The sequence below is a fragment of the Oncorhynchus gorbuscha genome, linkage group LG10 (genome assembly GCF_021184085.1).
Source record: "Oncorhynchus gorbuscha isolate QuinsamMale2020 ecotype Even-year linkage group LG10, OgorEven_v1.0, whole genome shotgun sequence".
NCBI lineage: Eukaryota > Metazoa > Chordata > Actinopteri > Salmoniformes > Salmonidae > Oncorhynchus > Oncorhynchus gorbuscha.
Window position 1 is genome coordinate 55,149,914 of NC_060182.1, and position 23,060 is coordinate 55,172,973.

Genomic DNA, 23,060 nt, shown 5'->3' on the forward strand with positions numbered 1-23,060 from the left:
GAATGCATCCATGGAGTATTTAGGACTTCACAAATGTTGAAGGTATGCAGGGCATGTTAGGTCATTACATAGCTTAACTATAATGCTCCGTTCGTAACCAAGTGGGTGGTAAATTCCCACCACCCACTTGGTTACGAACGGAGCATTATAGTTAAGCTATGTAATGACCTAACATGCCCTGCATACCTTCAACATTTTTCGGCAAATATAATTTATTTAAAAAAACAAAAACACTTTCCATCATAATTTGTAGCAGGAAAGAAAGTTGGACAAAAGAAAATCCACCTCTGTTGAATGGATAAAGATTTTGTAGATCTTTAGAACAGTTCTCCTATAGTTGCCGTTTCCATTACCTACTGTTCACATGTCGCAATGTTGCTGTTTTTGGCGACGTTGCTTTTGTGGAATAAACAATGTCAATGGAAGGAAACCGGTCTTTGGTAAAACTACACTTACCAGACGGCAACAAAATCGAGGTTTCAGATGATTGGCTGAAGCTGCCCACTCCCCCACGAATATGGCTGCAGTGACTCTGAAGACGTTATGCGATCCTCTGACATCACTATTGGATGCGAAGTCTCTTCCTTTGATACTTTTAAGAGGATAAACATCGATTTCCACAGCTACATTTAATTTATGCGATGGCTTTTCATGCCAGCAAGTGCTGCCGCATTGTACTGTGCAACCATTACGTTGTCAAGGCCCTGTCAACGCAGCACATGAAACTATTTGCGCCAAGCTCAACAGCCAAAATGCTGCGGTTCTATTCCAGTGATACGCAAGAGGAAAATGAACTTCAACTCGTAACTCTTGCACACTCAATTGCAGCTGTCGCCGTAACGATACAGGTAAGAAAGTACACCTATAACGACTGCCCAGGCTAGTAAGAAATGCTTTACCAACATTTCAAACTATTTAAGTTATAACGCAAGTTCTTGCTAGCTGTCAAATTTACCAGTGGCGATTTCAGCATGTAAATATTGGTGGGGCAACAACAACAAAGTGTGATGCATGCCAGCAATGCCACTGCACTAAACCATACATGAATTGTCACCATTATAGTGCAAACGGTGCCTACATGAAGCTGTCCCAAAATCTTAGCACTGCTACATCTGGCTATCAGCATTGTCTGGCAGCAAAACAGTTCATTCAGCCACATTTACTGACTTAAAAAACATGGCTGACTTGCATAAGCATGTGGTTTCTAATGACATTTAAGATGTACAAACTATGGCATTGGGGGACGACAAGCTGATGAGGTAATCCGTAATTTCGATTAAGACATGAATTAGCGAGTTAGAACGGACGTAGTCAATGTAACTTTGATTACGCACAATAGACTGACTTGGAAGGTGATTTCCAACAGTCAAAAGTCCAGCAATAAGATGTTCATATTTCATAACTCTACATAAATATGGGGTTCCACGCGAACATCGTCATATTCAACAGCGTTTAAGAATTATTACCATCAAGTGTCATCTTGTGATCAAGCCATCAATGTTTTGTGATTATTGGTATCGTAAAAATATTAGCTAACGGGTCAGAAATGAGCATGTTTGACATTTCAGTGGATATACTCATAACAGCTTTTTGATAAACGCCTTAGCAAAAAAATACTTCGACATACGGTCCCCAGTTATCGGCCACCTTACTATTTTGCTCAATTATAAGATATATGTTTAATTTTGTTCAAAAAGGTTAAACCAACCTCGTATCCGAAGTGTTTATTAGGTAGTTGGCTAGTTTTCCGGCTTGCATTGTCAACTTTCAATTAATTGCGTAGTGCGTTAAGTGCGCCCTCCTCTGGACTCTTAAATGGTTCTTCACCAACATATTGCTTACAACACACAACATATTATTGTGTTACAAAATGTCTCATTTGTTTTACATATTAATGTTGGTTTGAGAAAGTAGATAACAGTTTAATACTAAAAAGTATTAAATACTAAAATATTAAATACTAAAATAAACACGAGTTTAAATAAATACAACTCCAGTCGTGCATTGACATAAACAATTAAACCTCTGTTGGAGTTTGTTGCAGAGATGCACTTGGAAAGTAAAGGAAGAAATACACAAGATGGGTTCAATAAATATATATTATTTTAGACATGTATTTTTTAAACAAAGACATTTCATATGAAAACAAACAATTACATCTTGACCTCCGTCCCTTTATTGTCACAAAAATTACAAAAATCCAGCTCCACCTCTCGATCCCACAGCACACACCTGTAGTGGAACCAGTGTTGATAGAAGTCACAGCACACACCTGTAGTGGAACCAGTGTTGATAGAAGTCACAGCACACACCTGCAGTGGAACCAGTACTGGCAGAAGTCACAGCACACACCTGCAGTGGAACCAGTACTGGCAGAAGTCACAGCACACACCTGCAGTGGAACCAGTACTTGCAGAAGTCACAGCACACACCTGCAGTGGAACCAGTACTTGCAGAAGTCACAGCACACACCTGCAGTGGAACCAGTACTTGCAGAAGTCACAGCACACACCTGCAGTGGAACCAGTACTTGCAGAAGTCACAGCACACACCTGCAGTGGCACCAGTACTTGCAGAAGTCACAGCACACACCTGCAGTGGAACCAGTACTGGCAGAAGTCACAGCACACACCTGCAGTGGAACCAGTACTGGCAGAAGTCACAGCACACCCACGGAACCTCGGACTTACACTCTTGCGGGGAGTTTGTAGGTGGATCACGCTCCCCGCAGTGAGCACAGCAGGTGGTGTCTTCTTTAATTTGGAGAAAAAAACACATTAAATTGATTGGTTCTGCAAAATGTAGAAGTACTACAGCAACAATAGTAATTGATATACAGTGGGGCAAAAAAGTATTTAGTCAGCCACCAAATGTGCAAGTTTCCCACTTACAAAGATGAGATGCCTGTACTTTTCATCATAGGTACACTTAAACTATGACAGACAAAATGAGAAAAGAAAATCACATTGTAGGATTTTTAATTAATTTATTTGCAAATTATGGTGGCAAGTATTTCGTTACCTACAAACAAGCAAGATTTCTGGCTCTCACAGACCTGTAGCTTCTTCTTTAAGAGGCTCCTCTGTCCCCCACTCGTTACCTGTATTAATGGCACCTGTTTGAACTTTTCCATCACACACATTGAGAACAGTCAGTCCAGCATTCTACATACATAAACACATAGAACACCAACTACCTGTGTATTTTGTATTTCATCAGCCTCTGTCTGGTGAAGGGAAACCCATGGCTGATGCAGTAGATGCAGTACTGCACCAGAGAATTTTCATCCTCTGGTGCAAGCAATCTGGGTGGTCCACTGCGACAACCATGGGTCACCCGGCCGCTCAGCCAGTCCGCCAGGGTCTGACGAGATGCACCTTGGTAGAAAATAAACTGTTACTAAGCAGATAAAATTCACGTACACGTGGTAATCTCCTAAAAACAAAAGATGCCTAACCTTGGTAGCCTGACAGATAGCCATACCTGCCCCGCCGTCCTCCGTTGCATGGTACATGTCCACCTCGCTCCACTGCTTCGTCTTGACTTTCTCCATGCAGTGGTGGTAAACACGTCGCTAAATAACTTGTCAAACTATACACATTTGAGAAAGATTAACTCAATCTGAATATGTTTAAACATTTTACATTTCAGAGCTACGGCATTGAAAGGTGAACATTTTCACAATAACTGAAAGTGTACCCACTTTTTTATATCTTTATGAAAATTAGTGTTCCAATAAGTTTAATATTGATGTAACATTTGACTCAATACTGCCTCTATGTAGCTGTTGACATAGCCTACAGTGATAGGTGTCAAAGTTAATGGTTCGAAGTTCCAAATACTTTTTTGCAGATTGTGCAAAACGCCCCGGTCAGAGGACTCCAATTTTGATACGGTAATGCTTGACAACGTTCAGTTGTTTTCGTGATATGTATTATCTAACGCTTACAATTTATTTCCTTTTTGCTTACTATATGAACATTTAGCAACCAAGCTAGGAACATTAGCAAATCCGTTAGCTATATTTCAGAGGTAAGAAGTTGATGTTAAATGATGTGTGGTCTGTCGCGCAGTCAAATTTTACGATACACAGCGTGTCCTACAAAATGCATGTTACTTTTTTGAAAACTCTCTTGAAAACTTACATTAATTGCAATAAGTCGCAGAACTTTTAGCGTTATTTTCCAGTCCATTTAAATGTTGAGCTCGAGCTGATTTTGTCTGAAGTTAGGGGGTGGTTGATTCTGGGGGGAAATTATCTATGTTCTGCGGGTGTTACCCCAATTAATGTGTGCACAATTCAGAGGCAAGGCAGCGTAGTACATATAAGCCTGCAATTATAATCATGCAATATGCAGTCTAATAGATCCACAGTGGGATATAAAGTTTTTCTGTTTGTCAAATGAGTAAATAATAACATTTTAAATTAAATTAATTCCAACATGGTTTAGCATTATCTAGTCCAAATATGTCTTGATTCCACTATTTGTTTGTGTAGACTTCTGATTTTAACTCCTTTTCGAGGCAACTATGGACATGACTGGAGCATATGCAAAAAAATATATATTTTGGGAACAGACAATAATACACCGGAGTGCTGGTTGATTTATGGCTTTTCTCACCTCCATTAATTCCATCAGCATGAAACAGTCTGTCATATTATTCTTGTTTTGATCGTATAGTATTTTTACTTTGTTGAAAACAAGCTAGCTAACAGTGTACATGGGTAACTGGACGAGAGCTAGCATAGCTACCAAGTTAAAACAAGTTCACATCATGAACAAACTACATGTTATTACATTGTACCTTAGTTCTTACATATTCTGTGACAATTTGGAACGCAATTATAGAGAAAGTGCCTTAACTGAGAAAGGAGTGGAGAAGCATTCCCTACCGACCATTAATACCGTCAGCATGAAACAGTCTAAATAATATGGCAGCTAGGATGCATTACCGTCAACCATCCACATGATGTCCGTCAAATAACCATGAAAGAAACCTATCAATAGGAATAATTGAAACTATGACATGTTCAAGCATGAATTCAATGCATATGAAACAAATGTTGGCGAACTTCACAAATACAACAGGATATATTTCTTACTCTGTTACGTTTGACTCACTTTCAATTAGGGACTTTTAGCTTGAAGGCAAACCGCAAACTCTACCATTGTGGCTAATTGCTATTGTGGCTAGTGTCACATGTCACACTGTCACTGTCCCAAGCAATTCTGTTTACCAAAACTTGTGACTCACCGCCTCGATACAGTTTTTTAAATATGTTTTACATTGGATAGAAGTAGACTCTGAGATTTAAACTGGTATATCATAAACTGCAGTTGAGGAACAATGGGAAAGTATTTCTGCTTTGAAAGTTGATCCACTTATAACCCCACTTTTGAGAAAATGGCAATTGAATATTTTTCTACACCTACTGAAGCACTTTGTCTACACCCATTCAGCATTGTTCAAACCCTCTTAAGCTTTAGCCCCACACATCTCTTTAAGGATTCACATGTGATGCCATGTGCTAAACAGTGAGTAGTGTAGTAAACAACCATAGATTTCAAGACTAAAAGTGGTAAAAGTAGTAGCCTACAATAAGGAAAAACTGCAGGTAAAAATACACTAGCTAGCCCTTGGCCTATATTCTAATCTGACTTTTGTGCAGGTCATGTTGTTCTTCACATTACCATCTTTGGTAAACACAATTTATCAAGTAAAAACTAAAACGTGCCAATGCCAGTAGAGAAAGAACAAAACAATATATAGTATGCACAAGAAGAATATCAGTGATACTGGTGATAGACGAGGTAGTTATATGCATACAATATGGGGTAAAGTGGCTGAGCAGCAGAACAAAAAAAAATGTAGCAGCAATGTATGTATGTATGTATGTATGTATGTATGTATGTATGTATGTATGTATGTATGTATGTATGTATGTATGTATGTATGTATGTATGTATGTATGTATGTATGTATGTATGTGTGTGTGTGTGTGTGTGTGTGTGTGTGTGTGTATATATGTATGTGTATATATGTGTGTATATATGTATGTGTATATATGTGTGTATATATGTATGTGTGTGTATATATGTATGTGTGTATATGTGTATATATATGTATATGTGTATATGTATATGTGTATATGTATATGTGTATATGTATGTGTATATGTGTATATGTATATGTGTATATGTATGTGTATATGTGTGTATATATATGTGTGTATATGTGTGTATATATATGTGTATATATATGTGTATATATGTATGTATATGTGTATATATATGTATGTATATGTGTATATATATGTATGTATATGTGTATATATATGTATGTATATGTGTATATATATGTATGTATATGTGTATATATATGTATGTATATGTGTATATATATGTATGTATATGTGTATATATATGTATGTATATGTGTATATATATGTATATATATGTATATATATATGTGTATATATATGTATGTATGTGTATATGTATGTATATATGTATATATATGTATGTATATATATGTATGTATATGTGTATGTATATATATGTATGTATATGTGTATATATATGTATGTATATGTGTATATATATATGTATATGTGTATATATATGTATGTATATGTGTATATATATGTATGTATATGTGTATATATATGTATGTATATGTGTATATATATGTATGTATATGTGTATATATATGTATGTATATGTGTATATATATGTATGTATATGTGTATATATATGTATGTATATGTGTATATATATGTATGTATATGTGTATATATATGTATGTATATGTGTATATATATGTATGTATATGTGTATATATATGTATGTATATGTGTATATATATGTATGTATATGTGTATATATATGTATGTATATGTGTATATATATGTATGTATATGTGTATATATATGTATGTATATGTGTATATATATGTGTATATGTGTATATATATGTATGTATATGTGTATATATATGTATGTATATGTGTATATATATGTATGTATATGTGTATATATATGTATGTATATGTGTATATATATGTATGTATATGTGTATATATATGTATGTATATGTGTATATATATGTATGTATATGTGTATATATATGTATGTATATGTGTATGTATGTATATGTGTATATATATGTATATGTGTATATATATGTATATGTGTATATATATGTATATGTGTGTATATATATGTATGTATATGTGTGTATATATATGTATGTATATGTGTATATATATGTATGTATATGTGTATATATATGTATGTATATGTGTATATATATGTATGTATATGTGTATATATATGTATGTATATGTGTATATATATGTATGTATATGTGTATATATATGTATGTATGTATATGTGTATATATATGTATGTGTATGTGTATGTATGTATGTGTATGTATGTATGTGTATGTATGTATATGTGTATATATATGTATGTATATGTGTATATATGTGTATGTATGTATATGTGTATGTATGTATATGTGTATGTATGTATATATGTATATATATGTGTATGTATATATGTGTATATATGTATGTGTATATATGTATGTATATGTGTATATATGTATATATGTATATGTATATACATACTGCTCGCCTCCCTACCACTGAGGAAGTACAGTTCCCGCTCAGTCCAGTCAAAACTGTTCGCTGCTCTGGCTCCCCAATGGTGGAACAAACTCCCTCACGACGCCAGGACAGCGGAGTCAATCACCACCTTCCGGAGACACCTGAAACCCCACCTCTTTAAGGAATACCTAGGATAGGATAAAGTAATCCTTCTCACCCCCCCCCTCTTAAAATATTTAGATGCACTATTGTAAAGTGGCTGTTCCACTGGATGTCATAAGGTGAATGCACCAATTTGTAAGTCGCTCTGGATAAGAGCGTCTGCTAAATTACTTAAATGTAAAATGTAAATGTAATATATCCACATAACTTTCTTGCCTCGTGATGCCATCTATTTTGAGAAGTGCACCAGTCCCTCCTGCAGCAAAGCACCCCCACAACATGATTCTGCCACCTCCGTGCTTCACGGTTGGGATGGTGTTCTTCGACTTGCAATCCTCTCCCTTTTTCCCCCAAACATAACAATGGTCATTATGGCCAAACAGTAAAATGTTTGTTTTATCAGACCAGAGGACATTTCTCCAAAAAGTATCATCTTTGTCCCCATGTGCAGTTGCAATCTGGCTTTTTTCTGGTGGTTTTGGAGCATTGGCTTCTTCCTTGCTGAGTGGCCTTTCAGGTTATGTCTATATAGGACGAATGTTTACTGTGGATATAGATACTTTTGTACCGGTTTCCTTCAGCATCTTCACAAGGTCCTTTGCTGCTGTTCTGGGATTGTTTTGCACTTTTCACACTAAAGTACGTCCATCTCTAGGAGACAGAACACATTTCCTTCCTGGACGGTATGACTGCTGTGTGGTCCCATGGTGTTTATACTTGCGCACTATTGTTTGTACAGATGAACGTGGTACCTTCGGCCGTTCTGTAAATTGCTCCCAAGGACTCAAATGATGTCAATTAGCCTATCGGAAGCTTCTAACGCCATGACATAATTTTCTCAAATTTTCCAAGCTGTTTAAAGGCACAGTCAACTTGGTGTATGTTAACTTCTGACCCACTGGAATTGAGATACAGTGAATTATAAGTGAAACAATCTGTCTGTAAACAATTGTTGGAAAAATTACTTTTCATGTACGAAGTAGATGTCCTAACCGACTTGCCAAAACTGCAGTTTGTTAACAAGAAATTTGTGGAGTGGTTGAAACACTTAGTCATTAACTAGTTCATGTAAACTTCCGACTTCAGTTCTAAATGTGGTATTTCTGTTTTTATATATACAATTGCAAACATTTCTAGACCTGTTTTTGCTTTGTAATTATCGGGTATTGAGGGGGGGGAGGGGGCGGGGCATGTGGAAAAAGTCAAGGGGTCTGAATACTATCTCCAAAGCACTGTGTACGGGTAATAGTCTAGCTACATCTTCTAATTTTGTCAGTTTTCATTGCAAGTTAAAGTGTACTCTTAGCTACCTAGCAAACATCAGCTTGCTGACTCTCCAGCTAAAGTTACGTGTATGATCTGTGTAGTAATATTGTTTGAATCAGAAAGCCATTTGCATTGCTAGTTATAGTTTGCTAACATTGAACCTTTTTGGTTAACTTTAGCTACCTGCATATTCATACTACAGCTATGGCAGTGTTTGTTTTGACAGTAGTATGATTTGGGATTATGTTGTTTTTTTGTTTAGCTAGCTAGATGTCTAAACAAAAGACTCCACTTCGCCAGATGACTACATGACCCATCAAGTTGCTCGATGTGTGTCTGGGGGTGATTACGGCCATCTATTGTATTTCATGACTTGTACATGTCTAAACAATAGTGACCCATCCACTTAGCTAGATGTGGCTGAGGGTTGGTTATAGCATTTCCTTCACATGACCCATCAATGTAAACAAGTGTGTCAGGTAAGCGTCATCTAAAATGTTTTTATCTGGACACTTTTTTTGTATTTCATATTGCTACTATGCAAGTAACCATTTCACTGTACCGTTTACACACATTCTGTATTGTGTGCATGTGACAAACTTAGTTTTTATTTGATATGTGTGTTTACGAGAGATGGTAATGTGGAAAAACAACATGACCTGTTCCAAAATCAGATTAGGATATATGCCAAGGACTAGATAAAGTGTATTTTTACCTGGAGTGTTACCACTTTTAGTCTTAATCTTTGGTTGTTTACGAAACTAATCGGCCTCACGTGAATCCTTAAAGAGATGGTTGGGGCTAAGGTTAATGCTGAATGGGTGTAGACAAAGAAGAGCTCTCCAGTAGATGTACCAAAATATTCAAGGGCCATTTTTGTCAAAAGTGGGGTTGATCAACTTTCAAAGCAGAATTATATAACCATTACTTACTTACTTCTCTAATTTTATCCAATGTAAAAAACACTTTCAAATTTTGCTACTGTGGCGGTCGGTCACAAATAGTGAAGAGAACAGGTCCAAAAATGGACCTCTGTGGTGCACTTCAAGAAATTCAGACTTAACCCCGTCCATCGCGATGGCCTGAGTTCTGTCACTAAGATAATAATGAAACCAAGAACAGGTGTCAAAACTCAGCCTATCGTGGATAATTCATTCAATCAACTAGCATGATCAAAAGCTTTTGACAGGTCCTCAAACAAAGCAGCACATTTCATTTGAGTGTTTAAAGCGTTGACAAGAGCATTAACTACTAATGCGGGTTCTGTAATAGTGCTATGCCAAGGCCTAAACCCTGATTTTGGTTTACATTCAAAATGCATTTCTCAGATAGAGAATCTTCGCTTGAGACGGAAGACCTGAAATGGGGTGATAAGGATTACAATCACTACAGTCCCCTCTTCCAATGTGGCAGCACGAGCTAATTTCCATAATTGTGTAATATTTCCTGCTAATAAGGTTAAATAAAAAAGCCGACCAGGATCCAATTGTTCGGCCCCTGTGGATTTCTTGTCTATTGCTAGCAATGCATTCAGGACTTTTTTTCTGTAAATAACTTTTTGAATATAATTTCTGATCATTAAGCAAATTTCCCCTATCAGCTGCCAGCCCAATCATTGTGAATAGGCTTCAGAGAGAGCCTGCTGAAATAAAGTGGTGATTAAATGTATCAATGATGGCATTTTTTTCCATAATGAGGCCAGTGTCTGAGTTAATTTGTTGTGGCAGAGAGGAGGAAGTACAACACTTCAGGGATTAGAGTTTTTTTCCAGAATTTAGTATGGTTCCCAATACAATCTGAAAGAGCGGTTACATAGTAATTAAATTTAAATAAGCTAAATCAGGTTCAGGGATAGCTGAAATACAATTAAGGTCACTAAAATAAAGAATGTAAAATAAAAAAATAACAGTTTGATTTTAAAGGCTTAGATTTGTGTATTCTCACATCTCTGTCACAAGAACCTGGGCCATGGCTACTATTGCCTTGGGTGACGACACCAGTAGAAACATATTTTGTTAATATAAGCTCAATCAGTGTTGACTTTGAAGGACCTCTAAGGTTGGAACTTGTAACATAGTGCCTCGACCATGTTGTTCCATACACAGCTCTGCATTTTCACTTATTTTCTCCCCTATGAAAAAATACTGCCATCAACTTGCCAGGTTGTCATTGTAAATAAGATGTTGCTCTTAATTGACCTGCCAGGTTTACTAAAGGTAAAGGGACAATGTTGCACGTTTATTTCATTATCCTGTATGCAGTCACTAGGTAACCATGTTTTGTTTTTGTTTACCTGCATCTCCAAATGCTGTGTCTTTAGCATTTGTGGGCCAAAAATGCATTATTATATTAGCATTTTTTTCCGTTTCATGTCCGAAAATTGTTTGTCTAATTCAATAAAGTGAGCCTACTTAAAGATGATTTGGACAAGAAGCACAGAAAATGCTGGCTAAGTAAGCCTCCTTTGAGGATGTTTGCTCACAGTTTCTTTTGTCTTTTATTGTTATTGTCCAGGGGGTGGCTGTCCCAGGGGGCCGGAGGCGAAGGATAAACCAGGACGTTCTACCCTTCTCTGCCTTCCTGACAGGCGACTTTTGTCGAAGGCACACCTACCTGCGCGTCTCCATGATGGAGGAATGCAACCTTTGCTGTAAGCATTTTGAACAATAGAGACATTTACAAAAATTATTCAATTTCTCGCCAATAGTGGTGATTCATCTCTGTCACATTAACTTTGGTCTTTCATTCATGAGAACTGTCCTGCATTTGTAATTCACCCCTTACCTCCTGAAAGAATCAGATAAACAAAATGCTAGCCTAATAGCTCCGTCTTGCCTTCCGATAGCCTAGGTCAGGGATAGGCAACTTTGATAGAGGTAGGGGACACAAAATTTGATCTCATCATGAGGGGCGCAGTTGCTCTGCTGATGCACAAGTAGGGCTGTGGCAGTCACGATATTTCGTCAACCAGTGATTGTCAAGCAAATAACTGTTCTTCTTGGTAATTGACTGTTAATTAACAAACTGATTTAGCACTTTCACACACAGCCCTACAAGTCATTGATGCTGACCTTTGGAACATCTACATTTTAAAATAAATCAATGTAATATAGACTACATAATAAATCCCTTATTTATTTTGGATAGGTCTAAAGAAGCATGATATGAAGAACATGTCTTATTTCAGAAGAACAGAAAAGCAAACTCTGAGTTGTCCTTAACTGGCTCTATGCCATATGGATGTGGGCTACACTAGTTCATTTAGTAGACAAGATTTGCTTAGAATTCCGTGGCAGTATTTTATATTATGAAAAATACAATTGATCAGAAGCTAAATAAAATGTAAAGGATATTTTCTCCAATCGATCTGAGAGAGTGGGCACATGCTGCTATTCTGTGTTGAGTGGTTTACAAAGAAATGTATATTCCTATATGCTTAATTTGGAGTTAATGTAACTTTAGTTGTTCTACAAACGTTGGGCTATATGTTTTGATTTTTAACACATTGTAAGGCTGCATGAAGGTTGTGACTTAAATGATAATTTGAAAAAGTCACTGTCTTGTGCCCTGCTTTGTTTTTGTGCGCAGGCTGTACACACACCATCAGTCACTCAATTTGACAAGCACTTGATAATGACAAGATTTTCACGCATCCCCTTTGTGTGCCATAATGCACCTCCAAAAAATCCATGCCTTTTGTGGCCAGTGGCTGTTGTGCACTTCTCCCTGAGTGCTGCGCCCCATCACGTGATCAGGCATTTTTCACAGGCTACAAGTGAAGACAGACCCATCGGGGACGCAACTGTGCATGTCCTTATCCAATTCTGAGGTAGATATTGGAAGAACTGTCCACATTTTTATCAGCCAACAAGATGAGCAGGCCAAACAATTTTTTTATATATATATATATATTTTTTACCTTTATTTTACTAGGCACGTCAGTTAAGAACAAATTCTTATTTACAATGACGGCCTAGGAACAGTGGGTTAACTGCCTGTTCAGGGGCAGAACGACATAGCAAAAGCACTAGCCTATGTCCCATAGTACAAAGGTTGACCTATTCTGTGTGATAAATAAATATTCCAAACAGTCTGGAACAGTTGTGGGATGCGATAGATCCCAAATTAATACAACCACTAGCACCAAAAAAATATATGCAATGTGGCTGACGGCTATTTCTTCACATAAGTGTAGCAATGCGCACATGGTAGTAGGCGATAAGCGCAAATGTTCTATTTGCGGAAAACACTATCAAAAGTGACCGCAAATGCAATTATGCATGTAATACTTTTATTATAAAGGTGCATTTTTATGGTGAAAATTGTCTTCCCAAACTTGAAACTCGTGCTGCTTATATATGCCAGTTAGGCTCTACACCCCTTGTAAAGGGGATTAATGTGCTTAATTTTAAGATGTTTTTTGGCCACTTTAGTGTCTATGGGCTAGGCTACATGGGATGTGTGACCATTATTTTTTTTATAGGCATTGTTTCTTATGCTAGGCATCATTCACAAGTGATAGGCTAATATTATCAACCATCAGACTATTCTTGATTTAGTCTAGTCTTTACCTATACTAAATAATGTGTGACATTTGTTTTGATTTAGAATGGACCATTATCATGCACCTGTATCAAAACAGGGGCGCGGGAAAAAATACATGTCATCTATGCGAATGGAGGACGCTTTTCCCGGTGGTTTATTTTCATGCCAGTCAGGTAGTCTATACTCCTGTTTTAAATATAAGCAATGTGCTTAATATTAGGAAAGTTTAGAAATAAATATACTAGGCCTTTAAAAAGCTGATCCTCCTCTTTTCAGTAGAGGCCATCACTCTTTTCTTGCACAATTGCATAGCCTGAAGTGATTGATTAGATTTTTGAATACATTTGCATCAACATCAGTGTAATTAGAGGGACAATAAAGTGCTGAGTACCAGGCAGTTAGCAAGTTTGGTAGACTAATGACCATCAGCAGCATCAGAGCTTGGAGAAGCCTAATTATTTGACTAAACGATCACATGGAATTTGACTGCCTTCATGACTAGTGGTGGTAGTACGGTCACCGCCACAGCCCTACGCACAACCAAATGTTTAAATTGCACCTTGTATATTCTAACTCGCAACAAACAGTAAGTTGAGACCCCGATTGAGTTCCAAATTGTTTTTATTATTTTGGTGGAAAGTAATTTGAGAGCCTTAAAGGGGCCAGGCCGCCAGTTGCTCATCCCTGGCCTAGGGTGACCTGTCCACTATCCTTGCAGATCGATGCAAGCGCCTAGGCTAAGGTGTAGGGATATGTTTGAAATTGGTTGCATTCTGAGGTAGTGGCAGTTTACGTTTTCCTTTGTACTTGTAATATGTGACTGACCGGCTCAAGTCGGTCTTATGTAGCAAATTAGAAATTGTGTTTTTTTGCATTGGATAAAAGTAGAGAATCCGACCTAGAAAATGGTACTATATCATACGCTACAGTTGGGAAAGTAATTCTGCTTTGAAAGTTGATAAACTCCAGAAAATGACCCTTGAATGTTTTGGTACACGTAATGGAGAACTCTTCTTTGTCTACACCCATTCAGCATCGTTCACACACTCTTAAGCCTTAGGCTCACCCATCTCTTTAAGCATTCACATGCGAGGCGAAACAGATTGAGTAGGGTAAAGTACTAAACACCAAAGATTTCAAGACTAAAGGCTGGTTTATACTGCGTCTATCAACGTGTCTGTATACAGTTGTCGCAGTGACATTATGACCATTTGTAATCCGACATCAAACTTGTCGTTATGAAAAAGTAAACACAAAAATGACAGGCTGCGTGACATCAGCAGCCTGGTGGTCCAGAATAGCGTAACTTGTGTATTTTAACACCAATAAACCCATCTGTTTTAAAAATGAATTTAGTTTACAGTATGTCAATCTAGCAAACCAGGTGACTAAAAGCAACTTCTAAACAATGTTTTGGTTAGTTTCTAGCTTGCTAGCCTGTTCAAATAACGACCATATCATATAGCTGACAACGTCTTTACAGGAAAATAAACTCACAACAATGTCATTATTTACAAGTAAACGGTGAGATAATTACAGAAAATAATTTATGGTTGTGAGTGAGACTAAATAAAAGCAAGGCTTTCTTCTTCTTTTAGAACTTGGACACTAGTTGGCCTAATGTTATATCCTAATTCGACTTAGGTGCAGGTCATGTTCTTCACATTACCATCTCTGGTAAACACTCTATATCAAATCAAAGTGTATTTGTCACATGCACAGGATACAGAAGGTATCTAGCTAACAGTACACTTTAATGAAAACAACAATTTAAAAACTTTTAATATCTGAAAATGTAGCTAGTCTCTCTTACCCATATACATGGATGAACGCTTCTCCCTCTGTCACAGATGCCATGGTTGCCCTTTTTTTTTTTTAAGATGTATTCCAGTGTTTTATACAACAGCCTTCTGTGTTCTCTTTTTGACTCCCTCCGCATATTTGCAATCAAACGGCATAATTTTCTCCAACTTAGCTATCATACTCCCACTGATTTCAAAACTTGGTCCTCCAGAAAGTGGAGAGAAACACTTTTGCAGTTCTTCATGATATCTTTAAAAAACAGCCACGTTAGGATAACCTACACATACTGAGCAGCTCATGTTATAGGCGGAAGTGTGCTACATGGCAGACCAATCCAAACTCATATCTCAGCACGTTCAGCCCATCCATTATCTCAGCCAATCATGGCCAGCGGGAAGGTTCCTGATGTTTCCATGGTGTTAAAAAGAAAAATGCTATTGCAACCTCTTTGCAATAAGGAATTGAGACCAAAAGCTTAAGAGAAGTTCCAAGTGTTTAATACCGAGGATGTCGTCAACTGAGTGCATACATTTAGAAAGTTCACAACACAGCTTATACTCTTCCCTCCTTTAGGTGTCACCTCCACAGCTATACATTTTATGACCCCAATGAGTTTGCCATATCTCCCTTGTGGAATGTCCATGGTCCTCTCTTGTCCTGGGCCTGACCCTGCTGTTTGATCGTAGGCAATTTCCTCATTTGATTAGGTCAACCTTTCCAAATTAGCTTGCACACAGTTTAATGGCCTAAACTCCATTAATAATCACAGCAATCATTCACTAAACAGGATACAAACAAACTACAGTTTAACTTGGATTCTGTTAAAATGTAACATGTTTCATCAGTGGCTAAACCAACTAGGCTTGTAATTGAACTATTTTATTCATATTTACAGATGGCATAGAAGTGTATTATTAAGGCACGTGAAAGTTCACATGTTCCAAAAGGTATTTCTGCAGCAAAATGCATTTTATATTTTTAAAAAAAAAACGTTTTGCATTCAAATGGCTCTCCTGTGAAGTAGTGACACGCGACGTATGCCTAGTTTCCTGAAACGTCACAAATCAAATCTTATTTGTCACATACACATGGTTAGCAGATGTTAATGCGAGTGTAGCGAAATGCTTGTGCTTCTAGTTCCGACCATGCAGTAATATCTAACAAGTAACCTAACAATTTCACAACTACCTCACACACACACACAAGTGTAAAGGAATTCATAAGAATATGTACATAAAAATATATGAATGAGTGATGGCCGAACGGCAGTAGATGGTATAGAGTACAGTATATACATATAAGATGAGTAATATATGGTATGCAAACATTATATGAAGTGGCATTGTTTAAAGTTGCTAGTGATGCATTGTTTCATACATTTTTCAATATTAAAAGTGGCTAGAGATGAGTCAATATTTTGGCAGCAGCCACTCAATGTTAGTGATGACTGTTTAACAGTCTGATGGCCTTGAGAGAGAAGCTGTTTTTCAGTCTCTCGGCCCACGCTTTGATGCACCTGTACTGACCTCGCCTTCTGGATGATAGCGGGGTGAACAGGCAGTGGCTCAGGTGGTTATTGTCCTTGATGATCTTTTTGGCCTTCCTGTGACATCGGGTGATGTAGGTGTCCTTGGATGGCAGGTAGTTTGCCCCCGGTGATGTTGAGTAGACGTCACTACCCTCTGGAGAACCTTAAGGTTGTGGGTGGAGCAGTTGCTGTACCAGGCAAAAATATGTTCAAATGGCTCTCCTGTGAAGTAGTGACGCACGTCGTATGCCTAGTTTCCTGAAACGAGTCAAATTTAGCTTAGATTACTTGTTAGATATTACTGCATGGTCAGAACTAGAAGCACAAGCATTTCGCTACACTCACATTAACCATGTGTATGTGACAAATACAATTTGATTTGATATACACTACCGGTCAAATGTTTTAGAACACCTACTCATTCAAGTATTTTTCTTTATTTGTACTATTTTCTACATTGTAGAACAATGGTGAAGACACAAACTATGAAATAACACATGGAATCATATAGTAACCCAAAAAAGTGTTAAACAAATCAAAATATATTTGAGATTCTTCAAATAGCCACCATTTGCCTGGATGACAGCTTTACACACTCTTGGCATCTTCTCAACCAGCTTCATGAGGAAGTTACCTGGAATGCATTTCAATTAACAGGTGTGGCTTGTTAATTTTTGGAATTGATTCCCTTAATGCGTTTGAGCCATTGTGTTGTGACAAGGGGGGGGGTGTACTGAAGATAGCCCTATTTGCTAATAGACCAAGGACCGGTGGTCCTTCTGTAGCTCAGTTGGTAGAGCATGGCGCTTGTAACGCCAGGGTAGTGGGTTCGATTCCCGGGACCACCCATACGTAGAATGTATGCACACATGACTGTAAGTCGCTTTGGATAAAAGCGTCTGCTAAATGGCATATATATATATATAAGTCCATATTATGGTAAGAACAGCTCAAATAAGCAAAGAGAAATGACAGTCCATCATTACTTTAAGACATGAAGGTCAGTCTATACGGAAAATTTCAATAACTTTTTTTTCAAGATCGGTAGCAAAAACCATCAGGTGCTAGATGAAACTGGCTCTCATGAGGACTGTCACAGGAATAGAAGGCCCAGAGTTATCTCTGCTGAAGAGGATAAGTTAATTTTAGTTACCAGCCTCAGAAATTGCAGCCCAAATGAATGCTTCACAGAGTTCAAGTAACAGACACATCTCAACATCAACTTTTCAGAGGAGAATGTGTGAATCAGGCCTTCATGATCCAATTGCTGCAAAGAAACCACTACTAAAGGACTACAATATGACGAAAATACTTGTTTGGGCCAAGAAAACCCAAGCAATGGATATTAGACGGGTGGAAATGTGTCCTTTAGTATGGAATCCAAATTGGAGATTTTTGTTTCCAACCGCCATGTCTTTGTGAGACGCAGTGTGGGGTAACGGATGATCTCCGCATGTGTATATCCCACTGTAAAGCATGGAGGAGAAGATGTTATGGTGTGGGGGTGCTTTGCTGCTGACACAGTCTGATTTATTTAGAATTCAAGGCACACTTAACCAGCATGACTACCACAGCATTCTGCAGCGATATGTCATCCCATCTGGGTTGTGCTTAGTCCCACTATTATTTGTTTTTCAACAGGGCAATGACCCAACCACCTCCAGGCTGCATAAGGGCTATTTTACCAAGGAGAGTGATGGAAAACTGCATCAGATGACCTGGCCTCCACAATCACCCAACTTCAACCCAATTGAGATGGTTTGTGATTAGTTGGACCGCATTGTGAATGAAAAGCAGCTAAGAAGTGTTCAGCATATGCTGGAACTCCTTCAAGACTGTTGGATATTATGCCAAGAGTGTGCAAAGCTGTCAAGGTGAAGGGTGGCTACTTTGAAGAATCTCAAATATATAAGATATATTTTGATTTGTTTAACACTTTTAAATGATTCCTTATCTGTTATTTCATAGTTTTGATGTCTTCACTATTTTTCTACAATTTAGGACATAGTAAGAATAAAGAAAACCCTTGAATGAGTAGGTGTGCCCAAACTTTTGACTGGTACTGTTTGCGTACAGTTCTTTCTGCCTCTTCTCTCTCTCTCTTGCGCTGGCTCGCCTGCTTTTTCTCTTTGCTAATGATGCAAGTGCGTCAAAGAAACAGGCCGACCATGTCTGTCGGCGCCATGTTGTATGCATTTGGACGTTGTGTTGACATTGTTTGCTGAAGTTTGTTTTTGTACTCATAAGTTTCCTAATCAGGAACAATTAGAAAAGCGTACAAGACGATGATGTCTAATCCGGGTTCGGGGTCGAGATCATGCCCCCAGTCATGCGTTTATACTGTTTCTTTGAAAGATACTCATGATTTATGTGTAGTTTTTCTCAACTTGGAACATGCTTAGGAGGCTTTCGCTCGAACGATAGGCAGAGTTGCAAAGAAAAAGCCATATCTCAGACTGGCCAATAAAAATAATATATTAAGATGTGCAAAAGAACACAGACACTGGACAGAGGAACTCTGCCTAGAAGGCCAGCATCCCGGAGTTGCCTCTTCACTGTTGAGGTTGAGACTGGTGTTTTGCGGGCACTATTTAATGAAGCTGCCAGTTGAGGACTTGTGAAGCATCTCTTTCACAAACTAGACACTCTAATGTACTTGTCCTCTTGCTCAGTTGTGCACCGGTGCCTCCCACTCTTTCAATTCTGGTTAGAGACCGTTTGCTCTTTTCTGTGAAGGGAGTGGTACACAGCGTTGTATGAGATCTTCTGTTTCTTGGCAATTTCTCACATGGAGTAGCCTTCATTTCTCTGAACAAGAATAGACTGAGTTTCAGAAGAAAGTCCTTTGTTTCTGGCCATTTTGAGCCTGTAATCAAACCAACAGATGCTGATGCTCCAGATACTCAACTAGTCTAAAGAAGGCCAGTTTTATTGCTTCTTTAATTCAGGACAACAGTTTTCAGCTTTACTAACATAATTGCATAAGGGTTTTCTAATGATCAATTTAGATTTTTTTTTAATTCTAAACTTGGATTAGCTAACACAATTTGCCATTGGAACACAGGAGTGATGGTTGCTGATAATGGGCCTCTGTACACCTATGTAGATATTCCATAAAAAATCTGCAGTTTCCAGCTACAATAGTCATTTACAACATTGTCTACACTGCATTTCTGATCAATGGTATGTAATTTTAATGGACAAAAAAAATTACCTTTCTTTCAAAAACAAGGACATTTCTAAGTGACCCCAAACGTTTGTACGGTGGTGTATGTAAATAAGGCATTTATTAATTTAGCATAAGCTATTTTAGAATAAGGCTGTAACGTAACAAAATGTGGAAAATATCAAGGGATCTGAATAGTTTCCCGAATTCACTGTGCGTGAGAAGAGTCCAGTAGGAGGGAGTCAGTGCAAAACCGGGTAAATGCTAATAGTCCAGGTAACCTTTTGATGAACTGTTTAGCAGTCTTATGGCTTTGGGGTAGAAACTGCTCTGGAAACTTTTTACTCCTATGAGTAAATTGGAAGTTTGTAAATTAACTGAAAAGGTGCATACCACCACCTATTGTGCTGGAATGTGTAAAGTCTGAACAGGTATAAAGCCAAGGTAGGTGATTTACTGCCACCTGCAGTTTATGGAATGTCCAGGAGTATAGTTAATTGGCTAAACCATCCTGGTGACCTGTTATCCTTACTTAACTCATTAGCATGTCCCACCCAATTGACTACTTCAAAATGGTGCCTATGTTGTCAAAGAAGAGATGTGCATCTCTATGAGTTGTGTTTTCAGCTACATTGTATTCTTCTGGCATGCAAAATGGGAAACATTGCTCTTCTGCTTGGATAGAGGCCTTTTTGACCTCTAAGTCATGTGGTAACTTTTAAAATAAAATCACTAACACTGATTGAATTACAATCATGACCATGCATTACCATATTACAATGCTGTTTGAATATATGTTAGTTGCCTTCCTAAACCTTCATCATAATTTCTTCCCTGTCTCTCAGGCACCACAGCCAAAAGGCCTCTGTCCCTGCCCAAGACCAGAATCTTCCAGGGGTCCTCTCCCCCCCTCTCCTATGTCCCCCATCCTAGAGTCCTCACCTCAGCTATGACCCTCCAACAGTACCACTCCATAAGCGGGGGTGGCCAACCCAGTAAGGATGTATCATGCCTTTCAGGCTACACCGTTTCAACAGTGCAGCCTGGTGTCAGCTGCTCGGGAACCCACCAGTGTGGAAGAATCCCTCAGTGGTCCCATATTGTCAAAAGAAGCCGTTACGGGGGTGACAGTGCCTCTAGTGTAGCCCCCCGCAGCAAATATGGGAACGGTGACTTACTGGCAACCCCCAGTTATCAAACCAAAGCTTCTGGTTCTGACACACACACAAATGTATTGAGTCACAATGACACAGACTGCCTCAAGTACACAGTTACCAGGGGTCCAAACTTAATAAAGAATTCCTCTACAAGGACCTCTGGGATTCCTTCCCTTTGCACACTACTGAGAAACGCCAAAACAGGGCCCCTCGTAGGTCAGCATAGCATAAGGCTGTGCCACAGACAAACCTCCAGAGATGTCCCCCAAGCCAAACTCAAACAACCCACACAGGAACACTTGGAAGCGGATGCAAATTCCTCTCACTACCTTAAGCCAGACAACCCCACTACCGCCCAACTGACACACACTGACGCCCAAGGCCGGGCCTCCATGGTGGATGTGGGCAGCAAGTCTCCCACACGGCGAAGCGCCACAGCCACAGCTACCGTTCATCTGGGCCCCACCACTTTCGGCCTGCTCCGTGACAACCAGTTAGCTAAGGGCGACGCACTAGCCGTAGCGCAACTAGCGGGAATCATGGCTGCCAAGCAGACTAGCGCCCTCATCCCGCTCTGCCACCCGCTGCCCTTAGACCACATCTCCGTCACCTTCAACCTCGATGCCAGCCGACTCGCAGCCGTTGTCACTGCGACTGCCCACACCACAGGCCGCACCGGTGTGGAGATGGAGGCCCTGACGGCAGTCACGGTGGCGGCGTTGACGCTTTATGACATGTGCAAGGCGGTGAGTCATGACATCACCGTTACGGACGTCAAACTGGTCAGTAAGACAGGCGGGAAGAGGGACTTCCACCGTGAACCCTGACTTCTAACCCCTGCCCAAAACCTGATTTCCACACAGCACCAGGTTTGGGAGTCAATACTTTATTCAGATAAGTTTAACTCCGGAGACTTCCTGAATTGAAATTGGAATCTCCTTTCCGACCCCCTAATCTCTGATCACAGAGGATCAAGAAATGCCTCACTGTAAGTCCTCGACTGATTTTAAGTTTCCATAACCTATGTGAATCAAATCAGCGTGACGATGGCACTGTTTGCCTGGTAGGCCGTGCCACGACTTGCTGATAGTATTGGTCCTTCCATTGTACCAGATAACAGGGCATGGGTACGATCAGAAATGCTTACTCTGGCTATCTGTACTGTACATTTTGTTAAATATCAGTCGCACACTCCCTTAACATATTCAATGTAGGAAATGTAAAATTTCAGTTTTGCTTTTGCTTTATTTTATAGTCTGTTTTTTGAAATCTGGGGCATCATTTATGAAATGTTCTTACACACAGATTTAGATTGTGAATTGTTTGTACGTTGAAATCCATGACACCATTGATTCATAAACCTTAAACTTGATGTGAAAAAATGATTTAATTTGATTTTTTTTATTAAAGGGTGATTTATTAATGAAACATGCTTGTGTGATTCCGACACCTTTAACAATGCTTATACATTTTATAAATTGTCACTCCATACATTTTTTTTTATGATTGTGTGCTGAAATTTAGTATAAAACTTAGCTAACTTTGAGACCCCTTGTATGTACTAAGAAAGTGTTAAAATGGTAATTGCATAATAATGGCCTAGTAATACTGCACAATTCATATTGGATCAGCTATTTCTGTATACCAGAAATAACTAGTTTGTTAGTGAATACCAGGTGGAAATGGCAACAATATCAACAACATGGTAAGTACAGTGCCTTCGGAAAGTATTCAGACCCCTTGACTTTTTCCACATTTTGTTAGGTTACAGCCTCATAAAATCAAATTGTTTTTTCCCCCTCATTGATCGACACACAAT

At 38.5% G+C, this 23,060-nt stretch overlaps 1 protein-coding gene across 1 annotated transcript; it reads left to right on the top strand.

Moving 5' to 3' along the window:
• The first annotated feature begins 439 nt into the window (after positions 1-439).
• On the top strand, positions 440-22,688 carry LOC124046247. The gene is made up of 3 exons (XM_046366400.1): positions 440-848; positions 11,557-11,692; positions 20,930-22,688. Exons 1-3 carry the CDS (start codon positions 642-644, stop codon positions 22,066-22,068), a joined length of 1,482 nt encoding a protein of 493 aa, XP_046222356.1. The 5' UTR covers positions 440-641; the 3' UTR covers positions 22,069-22,688.
• The last annotated feature ends 372 nt before the right edge of the window (positions 22,689-23,060 follow it).